We start from the raw sequence: 14,546 nt of genomic DNA on the forward strand, positions 1-14,546 counted from the left end.
TGGTTTTAAAATAATCACCCTCATTTGGTGTGGGCGGCTGAGAAATGGTCCCTCCCAAAGGATATCTGGGTCCTAATCCTCGGGGCCTGTGAATGCTACCTTATATGGCAAAAAAACGGGTCGGTCTTTGAAGTTGTGATCTAAGTTAAGATCTTGAGGGAGGGGAATTATGCAGTCACAAGTGTCCCTACAAGAGGGAGGGAGAGGGACACTTGACACAGAAGAGGAGGAAGCCGTGTGACCACTGGCAGAGATTGGAGTGCTGCTGCCGCGAGCTAAGGAAGCCATCAGCCACCAGAAGAGGCTGGAAGAGGCAAGAACAGATTGTCCCCAGAACCTCCAGAGGGAACGAAGCCCTGCCCACACCTTAATTTTGGTCTAGTAAGGCTGATTTCAGACTTCTGGCCTCCGGAACTATGAGAGAATAAACCTCTGTTGTTTTAAGCCATCCAGTTAGTGGTAGTTGGTTGTGGCAGCCCCAGGAAACCACAGCATCCGGGCACAGGATTTCATGCATTGCTGAAGTGTGGCTCACACATCAGTCCCTTATGGAGGCCTTTCTTTGTGTGTTCCTTGGACAAGTATGTACTGAGCCCAGCTCAGTGGGAGGTGGGAGACCAGGCTGAGGATGCAGAGGTGGGTGAAGCACAGCCTCCCGGTTCCTGTGCAGGGGAAACTGGCAAGTGTGCAACACTTCACACCAGGATCTGCTGTGATGGAGACACGTGCACGGTGAGAGCGGCCCCTGACTCTGGGCGAGTCAGTCTCAAGGCAGGTGATTCTGAGATGATGCTCGTGAAGAAGAAATGGGAAATTCCTAGAGGAAATGCTGGCCGGATGGAAATGAAGCACAGAGGGAGCTCTAGGCTGGGGAAAAAAGAATTGCAAAGGCCCGGGGATGGGAAGCAGCCCAGTGTGTGAGTGGGGCTCTGAGCAGTTCAGGAGGCCTGGAGCAGACAGTATGCATATGGGATCGAGGACAGGGCAGTGGGGACCAGGGTGGTCAGGTGGTCTGAGCTAAGGTGTAATTTGTAGGTGTTTCCCCTTTGAATTTAATTGATGATGAAATATATATATTTAACAAATGAAGAACAATTGAAAGTGAATCTTAAGGGGCAGATGTGTTTACATTGAAACGTTCTGGAAGGCTACACAAGGAGTTCTTGTAGTACAGTGAGTAGAAATGGGAGTTGGGTACCTTTTACTTTTCACTTTACACCCCCCCTTTTCTGTTACTTTCAACATGCATTTATAACAGCTTTAAACATTGTTTGATGTACACCACCTTTTATCATTAGAAAATGATTTGAGACAGAGGGCAAAGGACTTCCTGAATCCATTGTCCACATGAAAGGTCAGCCCTCTGTGGCCCAGGCTGGAGCCGCTATGAAAGGAGCCACATAAGTGGAGTTCCTGCCGGCAGCCCCTCCCCCTGAAGGGGTCTGCTCTGCGCAGCCAGCTACTCTCCCACCAACCCAGCCATCCTCTCCCTGGAGCCTGCGCTGGCTCCCCATTGCCTTCCATGACCTGGCGTCCATCTCCCTACCCACCATGTCCCCCACCCACCATGGAGGGCTGCCAGCAGGCACCATGCTTTTTTAGATCCTTGCCTTTCTTCCTCACCCATTCTGTGACCTTAGTCAAGTACCTTTAAGTCTGAGGCTGGCCTTCCTCATAACAAAATATAGCTCAGAACATGACTGTGAATGATGTAAGAGCCGACAGTCATGCAGTGTCCATGCCTGGACTGAAAATATTAGTCACTGGTATTGTTTCATGTCTCATATCTCTGTCCACCAGTGTAGGTGGGACCGTCTGTCACACTCTTTATGGGGCTGCCCTGTTAATACCTGGTAATGCAGGGGCATGAAGCCAAGAGGCCAAGGGCCAGTAGCTCAGTGCCTGGTACCCAATGAAAGTGCAGTTGCTCTAGTTGAATTTGAAGGGAGACATGCACTGATTTCTCATAGATGAAGACCTCACACTTTAATGGAGAAATAGGGTAAATGGTTCCTGGCTATCGTTTTTCTTGGACACTTTTTCTTGGGTGCCTTGTGATTCATTTTCTCTTGACCGTGGTTGCTAGTCTTGGCTTCAGGTTGTGAAAGGATTTGTACTAGGGATTACCTGAATGAGTTTTGGGTCCCTCCCATAATTGTTCAAAAGGTCACCAAACCTAAAAGGCTCAGCCCCACCACCCTGGGCTATGTGCGATTAATTTTACAATAATGATATATTTCTGTATGCAAAAGTGAGAGGATGGAATTTTTTGTTGAGGTGTACGTGCAGCTTGGATGTTTGCTCTGATGTCTTGGCACCGGCCTTGACGAGCATTTGGGGCCCTTTCTCGGCAGTGGCCTCTCTCTCCTCCGTGAAGTTCCCTCCTGATGAGCCCCCTCCTTCTGCCAGCCCTCCCCATCTTCCCGCTGTGGAGCTCCCTGGGGCCCCCTCGCTCCCGGCCTCTCTTAGCTGGTCTTTCTGCTCATTTAGTGAGAGGCAGAGGCAAGCCTCACAGAGGGTGCAGAAGACACCCTACAGACACTCTTCCAGTTGGGGGCACATCTTTGGGCTGAAGGAGTGCCCCTCTGATGTGGGAGAGGATTCCTGAGAAGCAGAGTGAGTGGCAGAGCGTCCTGAGCATGGTCAGTTCCCCGCCAGCTCTCGGGGCAGCAGGGGACCCTTCAAGTCTGTGACAGGAACCATCTCTTGTCAGAGCTTGGGGAGTTTTTACGTCTCTGAACTAAATGTAAGCAAATACATACATCTCTATGTTTTTTTTTAATTAACTGTTTTTCTTTTTAAAATAATACAAGTGCATGGTAAAAAAAAAAATAAATGCGAACAGTGCACAAAAGTGTACAATGAGAGGTGGGTTCTGTGCCCAGAACCCCAGTCCCTCACTCCCCCGCCCTATCCCTGCATCCCAAGGCATCCACTATGACCAGTTTCTAGTGCATCTTCCAGAATAGTCCATGGATATATGAGCACCTACAGGTTAGTACATATGTATTTTGATAAAAGGACACATCTTTGTCATTTAGTCACAGAGTTCATTTTGTTCATGTTTTCAAAGCAAACTCTTTGAAAATGTGAAAAACTCAGAATTGACTGTGGACTCAGACAAGACCGCCAATTCTCAAAACCTCCCTGTCGTACCCTCTTTGCCACACTCGTAACACTTTCTCTCTCACTCGGTGACAGCGGCCTTGGGATGAGTTGAAATTCTCAGCTGTGCTCAGAAAAGCCTCAACCCGGCCAGCGATCTCACAGGTGAAAAAAGGACCAGCAAGACCCAGCCTGGCCCACCTGAAGCCCATCTGCCGTTTTAAGCTAATTTTATGCTCAGAGAAGGCGGGACCCCGCCTCCTCCCTGCTCACCAGAAACCGTCTCCGTCCACAGGGGGATGAGAATGATGACCTGTACTGTCGGACCTGCAGGCAGTTCTTCAGTTCCCTGCATAACAAGCGGGAGCACCTGCTGGGGAAGCAGCACCTGCAGAACCTCACAGGTAACCAGCCTCTGGTCAGTGCAGCCCCTTCTCAGCACCGTGCTTGCTGAGCGGTCTGGGGCCAGTTACTTAACCTCTCTGTGCTTCCACTACCTCATCTGTAAAGTAAGGTTGAAATCGCCCGCCTCACAGGGCTCTTCTGAAGACGGAGATCAGAGCCGTGTGCAGGCCTGGTTCAGCTGAGATGTCACCTCCCCCAGGAAGTCTTTCCTGGTTTCAGACATGGGGTGGGGGGCTCCTGAGGGTGTGACATGTACCCTCTGCTTAGTAATGATCATCCCCTGCTGTTGTCACCATCACCCTGCAGCATGTGTGTGTGCACATCCACGCAGAGACACGACACACTCACACACAGTCATGACTGCGTGCGTGCACACGCGCGTGCGCGCGCGCACACACACACACACACACACACACGTCTGCTCTCCTGGAAGGAAGGAGCCATGTGGTTTAGGACATATCTCTTGCCCATAGTAGAGTCGCAATAAACATTTGATGAGGGAATTTACAAATGTACAGGAGGCTCACCTTTGTCTGGGGTTTGTAAGGAAATAAACTGTCTTCAGTAATGTCTTGTTGAAGGTGAATAATGGCAATGAAAGTAAAAATGAATCTCATTACCTGAAATCGAGTATAATGTGTGCACTCCATATGCCTAGACTTACACTGTGTAAATTACCCGCTGGAGAGGATTACAGCTCATTTCAAAATCTATAAAATCATGTACTAGGGGACCATGAGGCTGTAGATACATGTGGCTCTGATTCCATGTAACTCTCTGAGGGCCTTTGCAGTTATTTAAAGGGAAACAGACACGGGCACACCTTGCTTCGTCTTCTCCCTAAACCGCCTACCAGTTTTATGTTAATAGTCAGGCTCTCAAGAGCGTTTCCATGTCTGCCTTAATTGCTGTGATATTATTGGAAAGCAGGGCTTTGAGCAGCTGCGGTATCTGAATCTCTGGGTCTCTGAGTCTCGGTCCCGATGGGAGGGGGCATTAGCCACTCATCCTTTCAGAGCAGGATCTCATGGGGCTCTCGTTGCCCGGGATCCCCCCAACCCCTCGAGATGAGAGTGAGCCCCGGGATCGCCTGCTTCTGCTGTCACCGCCCCAGAAGAACCTGAGCGGTCCCCTCCCCAGCTCTCCACTCCCTCTCAGCAAAACCAGGGTGCGGAGCAGGTATGGGGCAAGGTCCCAGAGCTCTTTGTTTTTACAGTGTTATTGGGATCTAATTCACACACCATAAAACTCACCCATGGAAAGTAGTTTTCAGTATATTCACAGATATGTGCAACCACCACTGCAGTTAAGTTTAGAGCACTTTCATCACCGCAACGGAACCCATCCCCGTGAGCAGTCACTCCCCATTCCTGGGCAGCCACTAGGGTGCCTTCTGCCTCCATAGGAGGCTCTGGCAGTTTAATACTTGATGTCTCCTTTCTGTGGTGACAACAGTCATCCCCGCCTTGGTGACAGCGTAGGTGGGCAGCAGCCTGTCACCATTAAGGCCCTGAGTTTGAATCCCTGCTCTGCCACTTACTGCCTTTATCACCTTGGGTGAACTGTCTGCCCACTGTCTTCATTTTTTCAAGTGCAAAATTGGGAATAATGATAATAATACTGACCTCACAGGGCGGTCGTAAGGAAATGAGTTAATCCTGTGATGCCTGGCACACTCTGGGTGTCCACTGTGTTATTATTATGAGCTTGGGGGCTGTAGTGGATAAGCAACTCCCTACCTCCCCCCTTACTTTCCAGGAATCTCAAACTGCTAATGGTTCCCTGTAGCTCCCTGCTCTGCAATTTCTTTTCATCTCCCCTCAAGCTGCCCTTCTCCAGGAATGGCCTTCCCACCTCTGTGTACTGGGTCTCACTCCTATTCATCCTTCAAAACCCTATCAAAAAGGTGAATAATAGCAAGTGCTGGGGAGGATATGGAGGAATCACAACCTGATTTACTGCTGGTGGGAATGTCAAATAGGGCAGCCACTTTGGAAAACAGTCTGGCAGTTCCTCAAAAATTTAAAGTTACTATATGACCCAGCAATTCCACTCCTAGGTATTTACCCAAGAGAACGAAATCTATATGTTCACACAATATTATGAATGTACATGACAACATTATTCATAGTAGCCCCAAAGTGGAAACAACCCAAACATCCATCAACTGATAAATAGATAAACAAAATACGGCCCATTCGTGCAGTGGAATATTATTCAGCCTGAAGAGGAGTGAGGTACTGATATGCACTATAATGTAGGTGAACCTTGAAAACAAACATGGTAAGTTAAAAGTCCAGTCACAAAGGACCACAGATTGTATGATTTCCTGGATATGAAATGTCCAGAATAGGGAAATCTGGAGAGACAGAAAGCAGGTTAGTGGTTGCCTAAGGCTGAGGGAGGGTGGGGGATGGGGGGTGATGGCTAAATGGAACCAGGGTTTTCTTGGAGAGGTGTTGAATATGTTCTAAAAATGATTGTGGTGGTGACTGCACATATCTGAATATACTAGAAACCACTTAATTATATACTTTTAATGGGTAAATTGTATGGTATGTGATTTAGATCTCAACGAAGTGGTTTGGAAAAAAGATACCCATCTCAGTCAAGGACCCCCTCTTCCAGGAAGCCTCCCTTGCTGCCCTCCATCTGGCACTGGTCCCAGTACATTCTTCTTGTACATCTGGGGGCCTGGCGCAGGGACTGGGGTTCGGAAGGGACGGGCTTGCCCATATCTGGACAGAGGGCCAGACCCAGAGGAGCCACTCATCTTATGCTCAAGGGGCTGACCTTTGACACGGGATTTCTTTGCTTTTTAGGGGAATTTGAAAAAGATTCTGCTGAGTGCTTGAAGCATCTGGAGCCTCTGGAGGGAGAGGTAGGTCAGAATTTGAACAAAGGGTACTCAGAGGAGGAAGCTGAGTGCCCTGATCCACTTCCACTCAGAGGCCTGATTCCAGAGACAAGTTTTGCTTCACTTGACTTACGTTTCTTGCAAGAGTTCATCTTTAAACTTCTGAAAAGTGAGTAGTCAAGTTCTACAACTCCCTAATAACTTTGGTGACTATGGGGTTTTATAATCCTAGTAAGAGCAACCTACATAATAGGTTATATTAAGTGGAACAAAAAAGGAAAGGTTGCAACTACGAGAATAACAATAAGTAAAGATAATAAACAGATGGGAAATAACTGAGGGCTTCCGGTAAGCCAGGCACAAGTCTAAGAAGTTTATACAAATTACCTTTTAATTGTGAGGTCGGTTATAGTATCACCTCCTTTTAAAGATGAGAAAAGTGCAGCACGGAGAGGTTAAGTAACTTGCCCATGGTTGTATAGATAGTGAGCTGAGATGGGATGGGTTCCAAGACCCATGTTCTTCATCACTTCCCTACGATCTCAACTATATTTATAAAATTATACATATGTGAATCTGTGCAAATGTTAACAGTGGTTACCACTGGCAGGCAAGAGGAAGGTGCTGTTTTTCTCTATTCCTTTCTTTATTCCTTTCTTTATTCCTTTCTTATTTCCCCCAATGGATAGGTGTCCTTTATATTATCAGAGAATGAAATAGGCAATATTAAAAAGGGTTTTGAGGACGCCCTGTACACGTCAGGGTCCCAGCTGTTGCCTGTGTGAGGTGCAGTGCAAACAGAAGGGGAGGTTTTTGATGGAAAGAACAGATAAAGATGCCTTCTCTCCCCTTTCCTCCCAGTCAAAGAATTTGAGTTCAGAGAGCTGAGGAAGACTTTAGAAAGAGCTCAAGCAGAGCAGGAGGCCCTGCAGAGGCAGCTGCTGGAGTTCCAGGTGAGGCTCTCGGGAGGGAAGCGCCCAGTCCCACTTCTGTAGCCCCATTACTCAGCTCAGGGCCCTACCTGGGGGGGTCGGGAAGCAGGGGAAGAAGACCATGTGGTCCGATTGAAATAACGCATCACAAACCAAGGTGCCACTCGCCTCCCCACCATTCCTGCTAGAGCATACTTGTTATATATTCTTTTATTTATTTATTTATTTATTTATTTATTTTTTGTGGTACGCGGGCCTCTCACTGTTGTGGCCTCTCCCGTTGCGGAGCACAGGCTCCGGACGCACAGGCTCAGCAGCCATGGCTCACGGGCCCAGCCTCTCCACGGCATGTGGGATCTTCCCAGACTGGGGCACGAACCCGTGTCCCCTGCATTGGCAGGTGGATTCTCAACCACTGCACCACCAGGGAAGCCCGTATATTCTTGTAAAATACAGAGTGTTTGTGTTTTCAATGTAGAGAAATTGTGCTGTGAGCCTTCTTGTGCTGTGTGCTTGCTTCACTCAAGGCTCTGTGTTCATCCACGCTGCCCCGTGGCATTTGGCCTGTTACTTCTCTACCCACTGCATGTCCCTGGCCCACTCCCCCCGTTGGGGGCCCCAGTTTGCACCAGCTTCCGTGACCACAGCTTAGGGTGTGACGAGCATCCCTGCTCGCATGAGAGGTGGTCTGGACCACATACCACAAGGAGGGTTGCCTGGTGTGGATTGTGAATAATTTTCAGTTGGCAAGTGTGTGCACATTTATGCATTGATGGGTGGTACCTGTTTTGATGAAAGCAAAGAGAAGATGAGGTGAAACCGTGCAAAAAGTCACAATTTTTGAATGTGTTATTTTATTCTGATTATGAAATTAAGTTATATTCCTTGAAGAAAATTTTGAAATTTCAAAAGAAATTTTGAAATTTTTCAGAAAAATGAAATCCAATCATTAGAGAAGCATCATTAACATTTGTGTAGCATCTTCTAGTCTTGTTTTCCACAAATATCTAAATCTGTTTACATAGATAAATATATTTGTATATTATCTATGTATTTATGTATCTCTGTATTTATCTAAATAGGTAGAGATAGGTAGGTAGGTAGGAAGAGAGACAGAGACAAAGGAAAAATTGGAATAAAAACCACACAATTTGATTCCTCCAGTTGCCATTTCATTCCATGGTAAGTAAGCATTTTCACGTCTCCTCCGATGTCCTTGTATGAATTGCCTCTCATGGCTGCAAAATACGTCATTATGTGGATGAACCATAATGGATTCCCGTTTCCCAGTTGGTGGGCATTTTGGCTACATCCAATCATTATATTATAATAACACTGTGAACACTCTTGTCAGTCTTTACACTCATCCTTGAGCTCCCTGGGGAGGGATTCCTAGAAGTCTGATGCTTACTTAACAAGCACAAGCCTTAAAGAGGTCCAGAAAGGATGTGGCATCCGCTGTGGTTCCGAGCACAGGCTCTCGGGGTTGGAATCCAGGCTCTGCCCCCAGCTGTGTGCCTCGGGCTCCCCTCTTCATTTCTTCACCTCCCCGGTTGTCAGCCTCTCCATGCACCACTGGGGGGAACAGTAGGTCTGCCCCATGGGGTGGTTATGAGCGATTAAATGAGCTGATCCACCTGGCAGGGTACCAGTGGGCGTCACGGCATCGCCCTCTGGGGCTGTCCCCTCCAATGCCTCCAGCAGACTCTTCATCCCACACTTCTGTGCACTCCAAAGTTCCACTGCAATTCCTGTTTCCTTTGAGTGTAGTTTTGTTAAAGAACTTTGAAGAACAGTGAATGTTAAAAAAAAAAAAAAAAAAAAAAGGAAATACCCCAGTTATCTGAAGCCATCGTGTAATGACCCCCCTGATATAGGTCCCTGGAAATCAGCCCTGCCAGGGCTCCTCGCTTAGCAGCCTGGGCGGCAGGGAGAGTGTGTGCTGGGGTGGGGAGGGGTGTCCCTTACTGTCCGGGACCTTCTTAGCAAGGCATCTCACCGAGCTCCCAGCCCACATCTTAGAGGAAGACAACCACGCCTGCCTCCCAGGGATGCTGGGAGGGGCCGAGGGCGGGGCACACAGTCAAGCCTTCTCCAGGGTGGGAGCCCACCCACTGCACACCCAGCCCTTGCCCTGGGGCTGCCCCATGTCATCCTGGCCCCCAGGGCCCTGCAGCTGGCAGCATGAGAAGGGCTGGCTCAGAAATCAGGCCCAGTTCTGGGTCTGGGCTCCCCTCTGTGGTCATGGGGCTGGGGCAGGCCACTGACACCCCAGAACCTCGCTTCCCAGGAGGGGACACATCCTCAGCAGGAGGGTGAGATACTGAGTGATATAAAGGGTCCAGCACGAAGTAATAGGATTTTTAACAAGTGGGGGTTGTGTCAGTGGGGTATCTCTTTTACTTATTGGAGGTGGGAAAGGGAGGTTGACTATGTTCTTGGATTCTGTGTGTGCCCTACAAGAGCAGCTGCAAGACCCTCTTTGTTTAATTATTTATTTGATTACTTATCTACTTGGGGTCTATTTATTTATATACTTATTTACTTTTATTTATTTATTTATTTATTTATTATTAGTTTCTGCTTTATAACAAAGTGAATCAGTCATACATATACATCTGTTCCCACATCCCTTCCCTCTTGCGTCTCCTTCCCTCCCACTCTCCCTATCCCACCCCTCTAGGTGGTCACAAAGCACCGAGCTGACCTCCCTGTGCTGTGCGGCTGCTTCCCACTAGCTATCTGTTTTACGTTTGGTAGTGTATATATGTCCATGCCTCTCTCTCGCTTTGTCACAGCTTACCCTTCCCCCTCCCCATATCCTCAAGTCCATTCTCAAGTAGGTCTGTGTCTTTATTCCTGTTTTACCCCTAGGTTCTTCATGACATTTTTTTTTAAATTCCATATATATGTGTTAGCATCCGGTATTTGTCTTTCTCTTTCTGACTTACTTCACTCTGTATGACAGACTCGAGGTCTATCCACCTCATTACAAATAGCTCAGTTTCGTTTCTTTTTATGGCTGAGTAATATTCCATTGTATATATGTGCCACATCTTCTTTATCCATTCATCCGATGTTGGACACTTAGGTTGTTTCCATCTCCGGGCTATTGTGAATAGAGCTGCAATGAACATTTTGGTGCATGTCTCTTTTTGAATTATGGTTTTCTCAGGGTATATGCCTAGTAGTGGGATTGCTGGGTCATATGGTAGTTCTATTCTTATTTACTTTTAATTATTTATTTACTTGTTCATTTACTATTTACTTTCTCATTTACTTATATACATATTTATATACTTATTTATTCACTTCATTCATTCCATTGGAAAGTCTTGGAGCTAGCTGCCTGAACACTTTGGTGTTCTTTTAGAACCGGCAGCAGAGGCTGGAGGTGGAGCTGGCCGGCCTGAAGACCTACGGGGTCGTCCTGGAGAAGGAGTTTGAGAACCTGAACATGGTCCTGATGCTGTCCCACTTCGGCCTGCGAGTAATAGACACGAGTGAGCCTGCCGTCCGGGGCAGTCCCTTTCCCCCTCTCCCCAGGCCCTACGCATGCTCCCTCCAGGTCCTCGCTGGTCTATAAAACCGAGGCCCAGAGGTTCCTATCCATTCACTTATCCATGCCTGTGTCCCTCACTTCTCAGCATGCTTCCCACATGGCCAGTGCATCCAGGTTTGGTGCTGGGTGCTGGGGGATGTACAGAGATGAACGATGATACTGTGATCCTAAATCCAGCACCCACTGGGTGCCAGGCCCTGAGCTGGGCACCGCCAGGGGCTGAAGAGGTGGAGAAGCCCCTGGCCTCAAGCTCTAATCAGGTGGACAGATCCTCAGTCACTAGACTGTCGGGGTGCAGTGTCCCAGCGGAGAGCTGCCCTCCATGGACAAGATGCTGTGGGCGCTCAGTTGGGAGGCAGTTCTCTGTCTATGGGAGGTGGGCTTCTAGAAGGACTTGACAGAGGAAGGACCCAAGAGGACAGTCCCAAACTCCTGAGGCAAAGAAGGGGCCAGAGGCACAGCAGGCAGGGAGCCCCGCATGTGCCAAGGAGGTGAGGGAGGGCATAGAGCGCATACGTGGCTGCGTCCTGTGCAGGCCTGGTGCAAACACTCCTCTTTGAAGAAAAAGCCATGAATACCATTTCCTTGTAAAATATTTAAACGTGACCTTTTGGGGAAACATAAAATGTGAGCATTCCCCTTCACTCCCCACTCCCCTGCCCGATCCCTTCCCTGCCCTCCCTAGAAGCTTTTACTGTTCGCATCTTCCTGCATCTACTTCCTTCCAGCCATTTTCTATCTGTTTATGAATGGGGTAGTGTCAAAAGTCATTAACAACGGGAATTTCTTGAGACATGGCTGACCATGAGCTGAGAGCAGGGTCCCTGGGGCCCCTGCTGGACCAGGCCTTAACCCCCTTGGTTGCTGGATTTGGCAGCTCCTGGGCAGTTAGGGGCCCTTGGGCAGTGGCTGTTTACCAATCAGTCTGGCAGGTGCCAGTACTTTCAGACCTGGTGTAGCCTCACTGGTGCGTTACTGGCTGGCCACCAGCACTGTGCAGGCGAGAATCAGATGGATTTGTTCACTGACAGCTTGTCTGTTTGCTACGAATGGGATAGCACCCCAGTCGCCTGCTGATTCACGCTGGGTGGGATACCTGGGGTTTCACATCACAGTGAAGCAGTGACTCCAGAACACATCACATCTGGGCACAGGGTGGAGCATCCCTGCTCTATAAATAGCGAAGCCTCAAGGCCAAGGGCCCTGGCAGTGAGACGGATGGAGCAGGTCCTGCTGCTTTGGAAATTTGGAGACTTGGCCTCTTTCCATCCCGTGCCCTCTCCTCACCATCCTCGCTTGAGAGCATTTGCCCTGGCAGATTCCATGTGAATTTTTATCCTTACATAGTGTTAAGTGAGATTAGGGAGAGGTGGCCAGGCTTGAGCGCTCCTAAGAAAGGAGGATTACACAGGCTCAGGTTCCTACTGGATGTGGGAAGCAGGTAGGAGGTGTGTTCTCCAGTGTTGAGTAGCCTATGGGCCCCAACTCTCTCTCCCTCCCTGTGGCCTTTTTCTTTTCTTGTGAATTGGATCCATTTACCGCAGTCATGACAGCGGCAGCTCTGGGGAGCAGACGAAGGATGCTATGGGGGTTGGTTAATGTCCACGTGTTTTCACGTGGGTGTCCTTCCCGGGGAAGGCATGATGGAAGGCATTGGATGTGGTGCCTGGACAGTATAATGTAAAGGAAACCCGGCTTTTAGAAAACATTTACTGATCACTGGCTCCAAATTTATCAATGCATCTGGTGGCAAGTATTGTCCAGAAAGTGGTTTGGCGGGTTCAGCTCCTTCTCTGCTCCCACCACCCTCTGTTTCCTGTGGTTCCCCTCAGCCCACTCACTTGGTTCACTCCATCCAAAGACATCCTCTGAGTCCTGGGCTCGGTGCTGGGAAGCCAGAAATTCCAGGAGACATTTTTATGACCTCACAGAGCTCCAAGTCTCAGATGGTGACACTGGGGAATAAATTGGGGCTGATGATGTGACCCAGCCATCCTGCCTAAGCCTGAGTTGTGTGCAGTGGAGCACCAGGTGGGCCCTCCTCTCAGACCCCCTTCTCCAGGACCCTCTCCGAATTCTCTGTCCAGGACCAGTGTACAGTTGTCTCTGCAGGAGTGTCTGAGATGAGCAGAGCAAGCATGGATCATGCTTCATCTGAAGGAGCCCTTGGGCTCCATAGCTTTTTTCCTGGCAGTAAACTGTCTGCTCTCCCTTTCCAACTCTGCAGCATAAAGCAGTGCCCACCCCTGCACCGACGGAAACCCAGGACGCATTCTGGACACACGGGAGTCAGCTTCCAAAGATTCATTTCCCTCAGTGGAGGAAGAGTGGAAGATCCTGGGGTCCTGTGGATGGGACAGCCAGGACGGCTCTACTGACCCAGGAAAAAATAAATTGTGCATGTGTGTTTGCACAACAGACTCAATCTGTCTTTTGTCTGGGGCTTGGCAGTGTCTGCCCTGTAAGTGTTCCTTCTACGGACTAAAAGTTGAGCAGCTTTAATCTGGGAAAATGTTGGTGGAGTGTGTCTGCCTCTGCAAGCACAGAGAGTGAGTGCAGTGCATACCTGCTCGCAGAGCACACTGTGCCCGGCAGCCCTGAGTCTCTGGCACACTTTGAGCTGTCCCTCTCCTGCTCAGTCTCTTGGACACTTTGGTTTCCTCTACTGAATTATAAAGACAGTACTGCTGCCCATCAGCCTCAAGGGATGGGATGAAGATGGAGTAACACCATCAACTTGTATGAATTTAGGTCCCCTGGAAGCTGACCTTGAGAGCAGGACCTGCATGAAGCAGGTAGTTTGGGAGGTGATCCCAAGTAGGGGAGTGGGGAAATGAAACAGGGAGGGGAGGACAGACATGAGAGGGTATCAGCAAGAAACTGTGGCTGAACCCCCAGGGAAATTCTGGGAGCCAGGGTAGGACCCATACCTGAAAGCATCCCACCCAGTGGCCTGGCAGGTGGGGTATTTATCCACCAACTCCCTTCCATCAGTGCTGGAGGATGGCTTCCAGGAAGGGTCAATTCCTTTTCCTTCCAGCCTGCTGTGCAGATGACAAGGGGGGTGGGGCACAGGAGCCCAGAAGAGCCTTGAGCAGGGAAATGTACGCTGCAGTTGGAAGGCTGGCCAGTGTGCCCCTGGGGTAGCAAGGACAAGGGATGTGGGTAGGGCACCAGCTGTGTCTGTTACGGGGCTGTTGTAGGGTTTTATAGGCTATTAATTGATATACAGCTAAAAATGGGGGCAGGGGTCATGGTGGGTCCTGTACACACATGGGTGTAGACATCAGGGACAAGGTCTCCCTGCCTGAAGCAAAGACCCGACCACAGTGGCTTCACCACATAACAAAAGGTCCAGCAGTGAGTAGCAGGGACAGGGACAGCAGCTGCCCAGAGGGGCCCAAGCACCTCTTTCTACTCAGTTCCCTCCAGCACTGGCTCTTGTGCGTATATCCATTGCCCCCAGGGTAGCTCTCCAACCTCCAGCATTGCTTCTGCACTCCAGGCATGGTGGGGGCAAAGGGAAGGGCAAAAGGGAGGCTCCAGCTGGTCAGCCTCCTTTTACAAAGAGCTTCCAGAAAGCCCCACTTTCTAGAAGAGTTTTCAGAAAGGAACTTTCACTTGTATCTCAGGGACCAAGATGGTGGCATTTGGCCAAGACAGCTGCAAGGGAGGCTGGGAAATG

The 14,546-nt window shown here is 49.2% G+C and overlaps 1 protein-coding gene across 3 annotated transcripts; it reads left to right on the plus strand.

Moving 5' to 3' along the window:
- Positions 1 to 205: 205 nt before the first annotated feature.
- On the plus strand, positions 206 to 13,348 carry LOC308617073 (uncharacterized protein). 3 transcript variants are annotated; one of them, XM_081233742.1, is made up of 6 exons: positions 206 to 581; positions 3,401 to 3,509; positions 6,333 to 6,536; positions 7,229 to 7,320; positions 10,673 to 10,789; positions 13,089 to 13,348. In XM_081233742.1, the coding sequence occupies exons 1-6, from the start codon at positions 549 to 551 to the stop codon at positions 13,344 to 13,346; spliced, it is 813 nt and encodes a 270-aa protein (XP_081089868.1). In that variant the 5' UTR covers positions 206 to 548; the 3' UTR covers positions 13,347 to 13,348. The 3 variants fall into 3 exon arrangements, with proteins under 3 accessions (XP_081089868.1, XP_081089870.1, XP_081089869.1); XM_081233744.1 differs by having other exon boundaries at positions 10,673 to 10,802; positions 13,089 to 13,178; XM_081233743.1 differs by lacking the exons at positions 10,673 to 10,789; positions 13,089 to 13,348 and adding an exon at positions 7,593 to 8,088.
- The last annotated feature ends 1,198 nt before the right edge of the window (positions 13,349 to 14,546 follow it).

The sequence above is a fragment of the Mesoplodon bidens genome (assembly GCF_964165515.1).
Source record: "Mesoplodon bidens genome assembly, chromosome: 1".
Classification (NCBI taxonomy): domain Eukaryota; kingdom Metazoa; phylum Chordata; class Mammalia; order Artiodactyla; family Ziphiidae; genus Mesoplodon; species Mesoplodon bidens.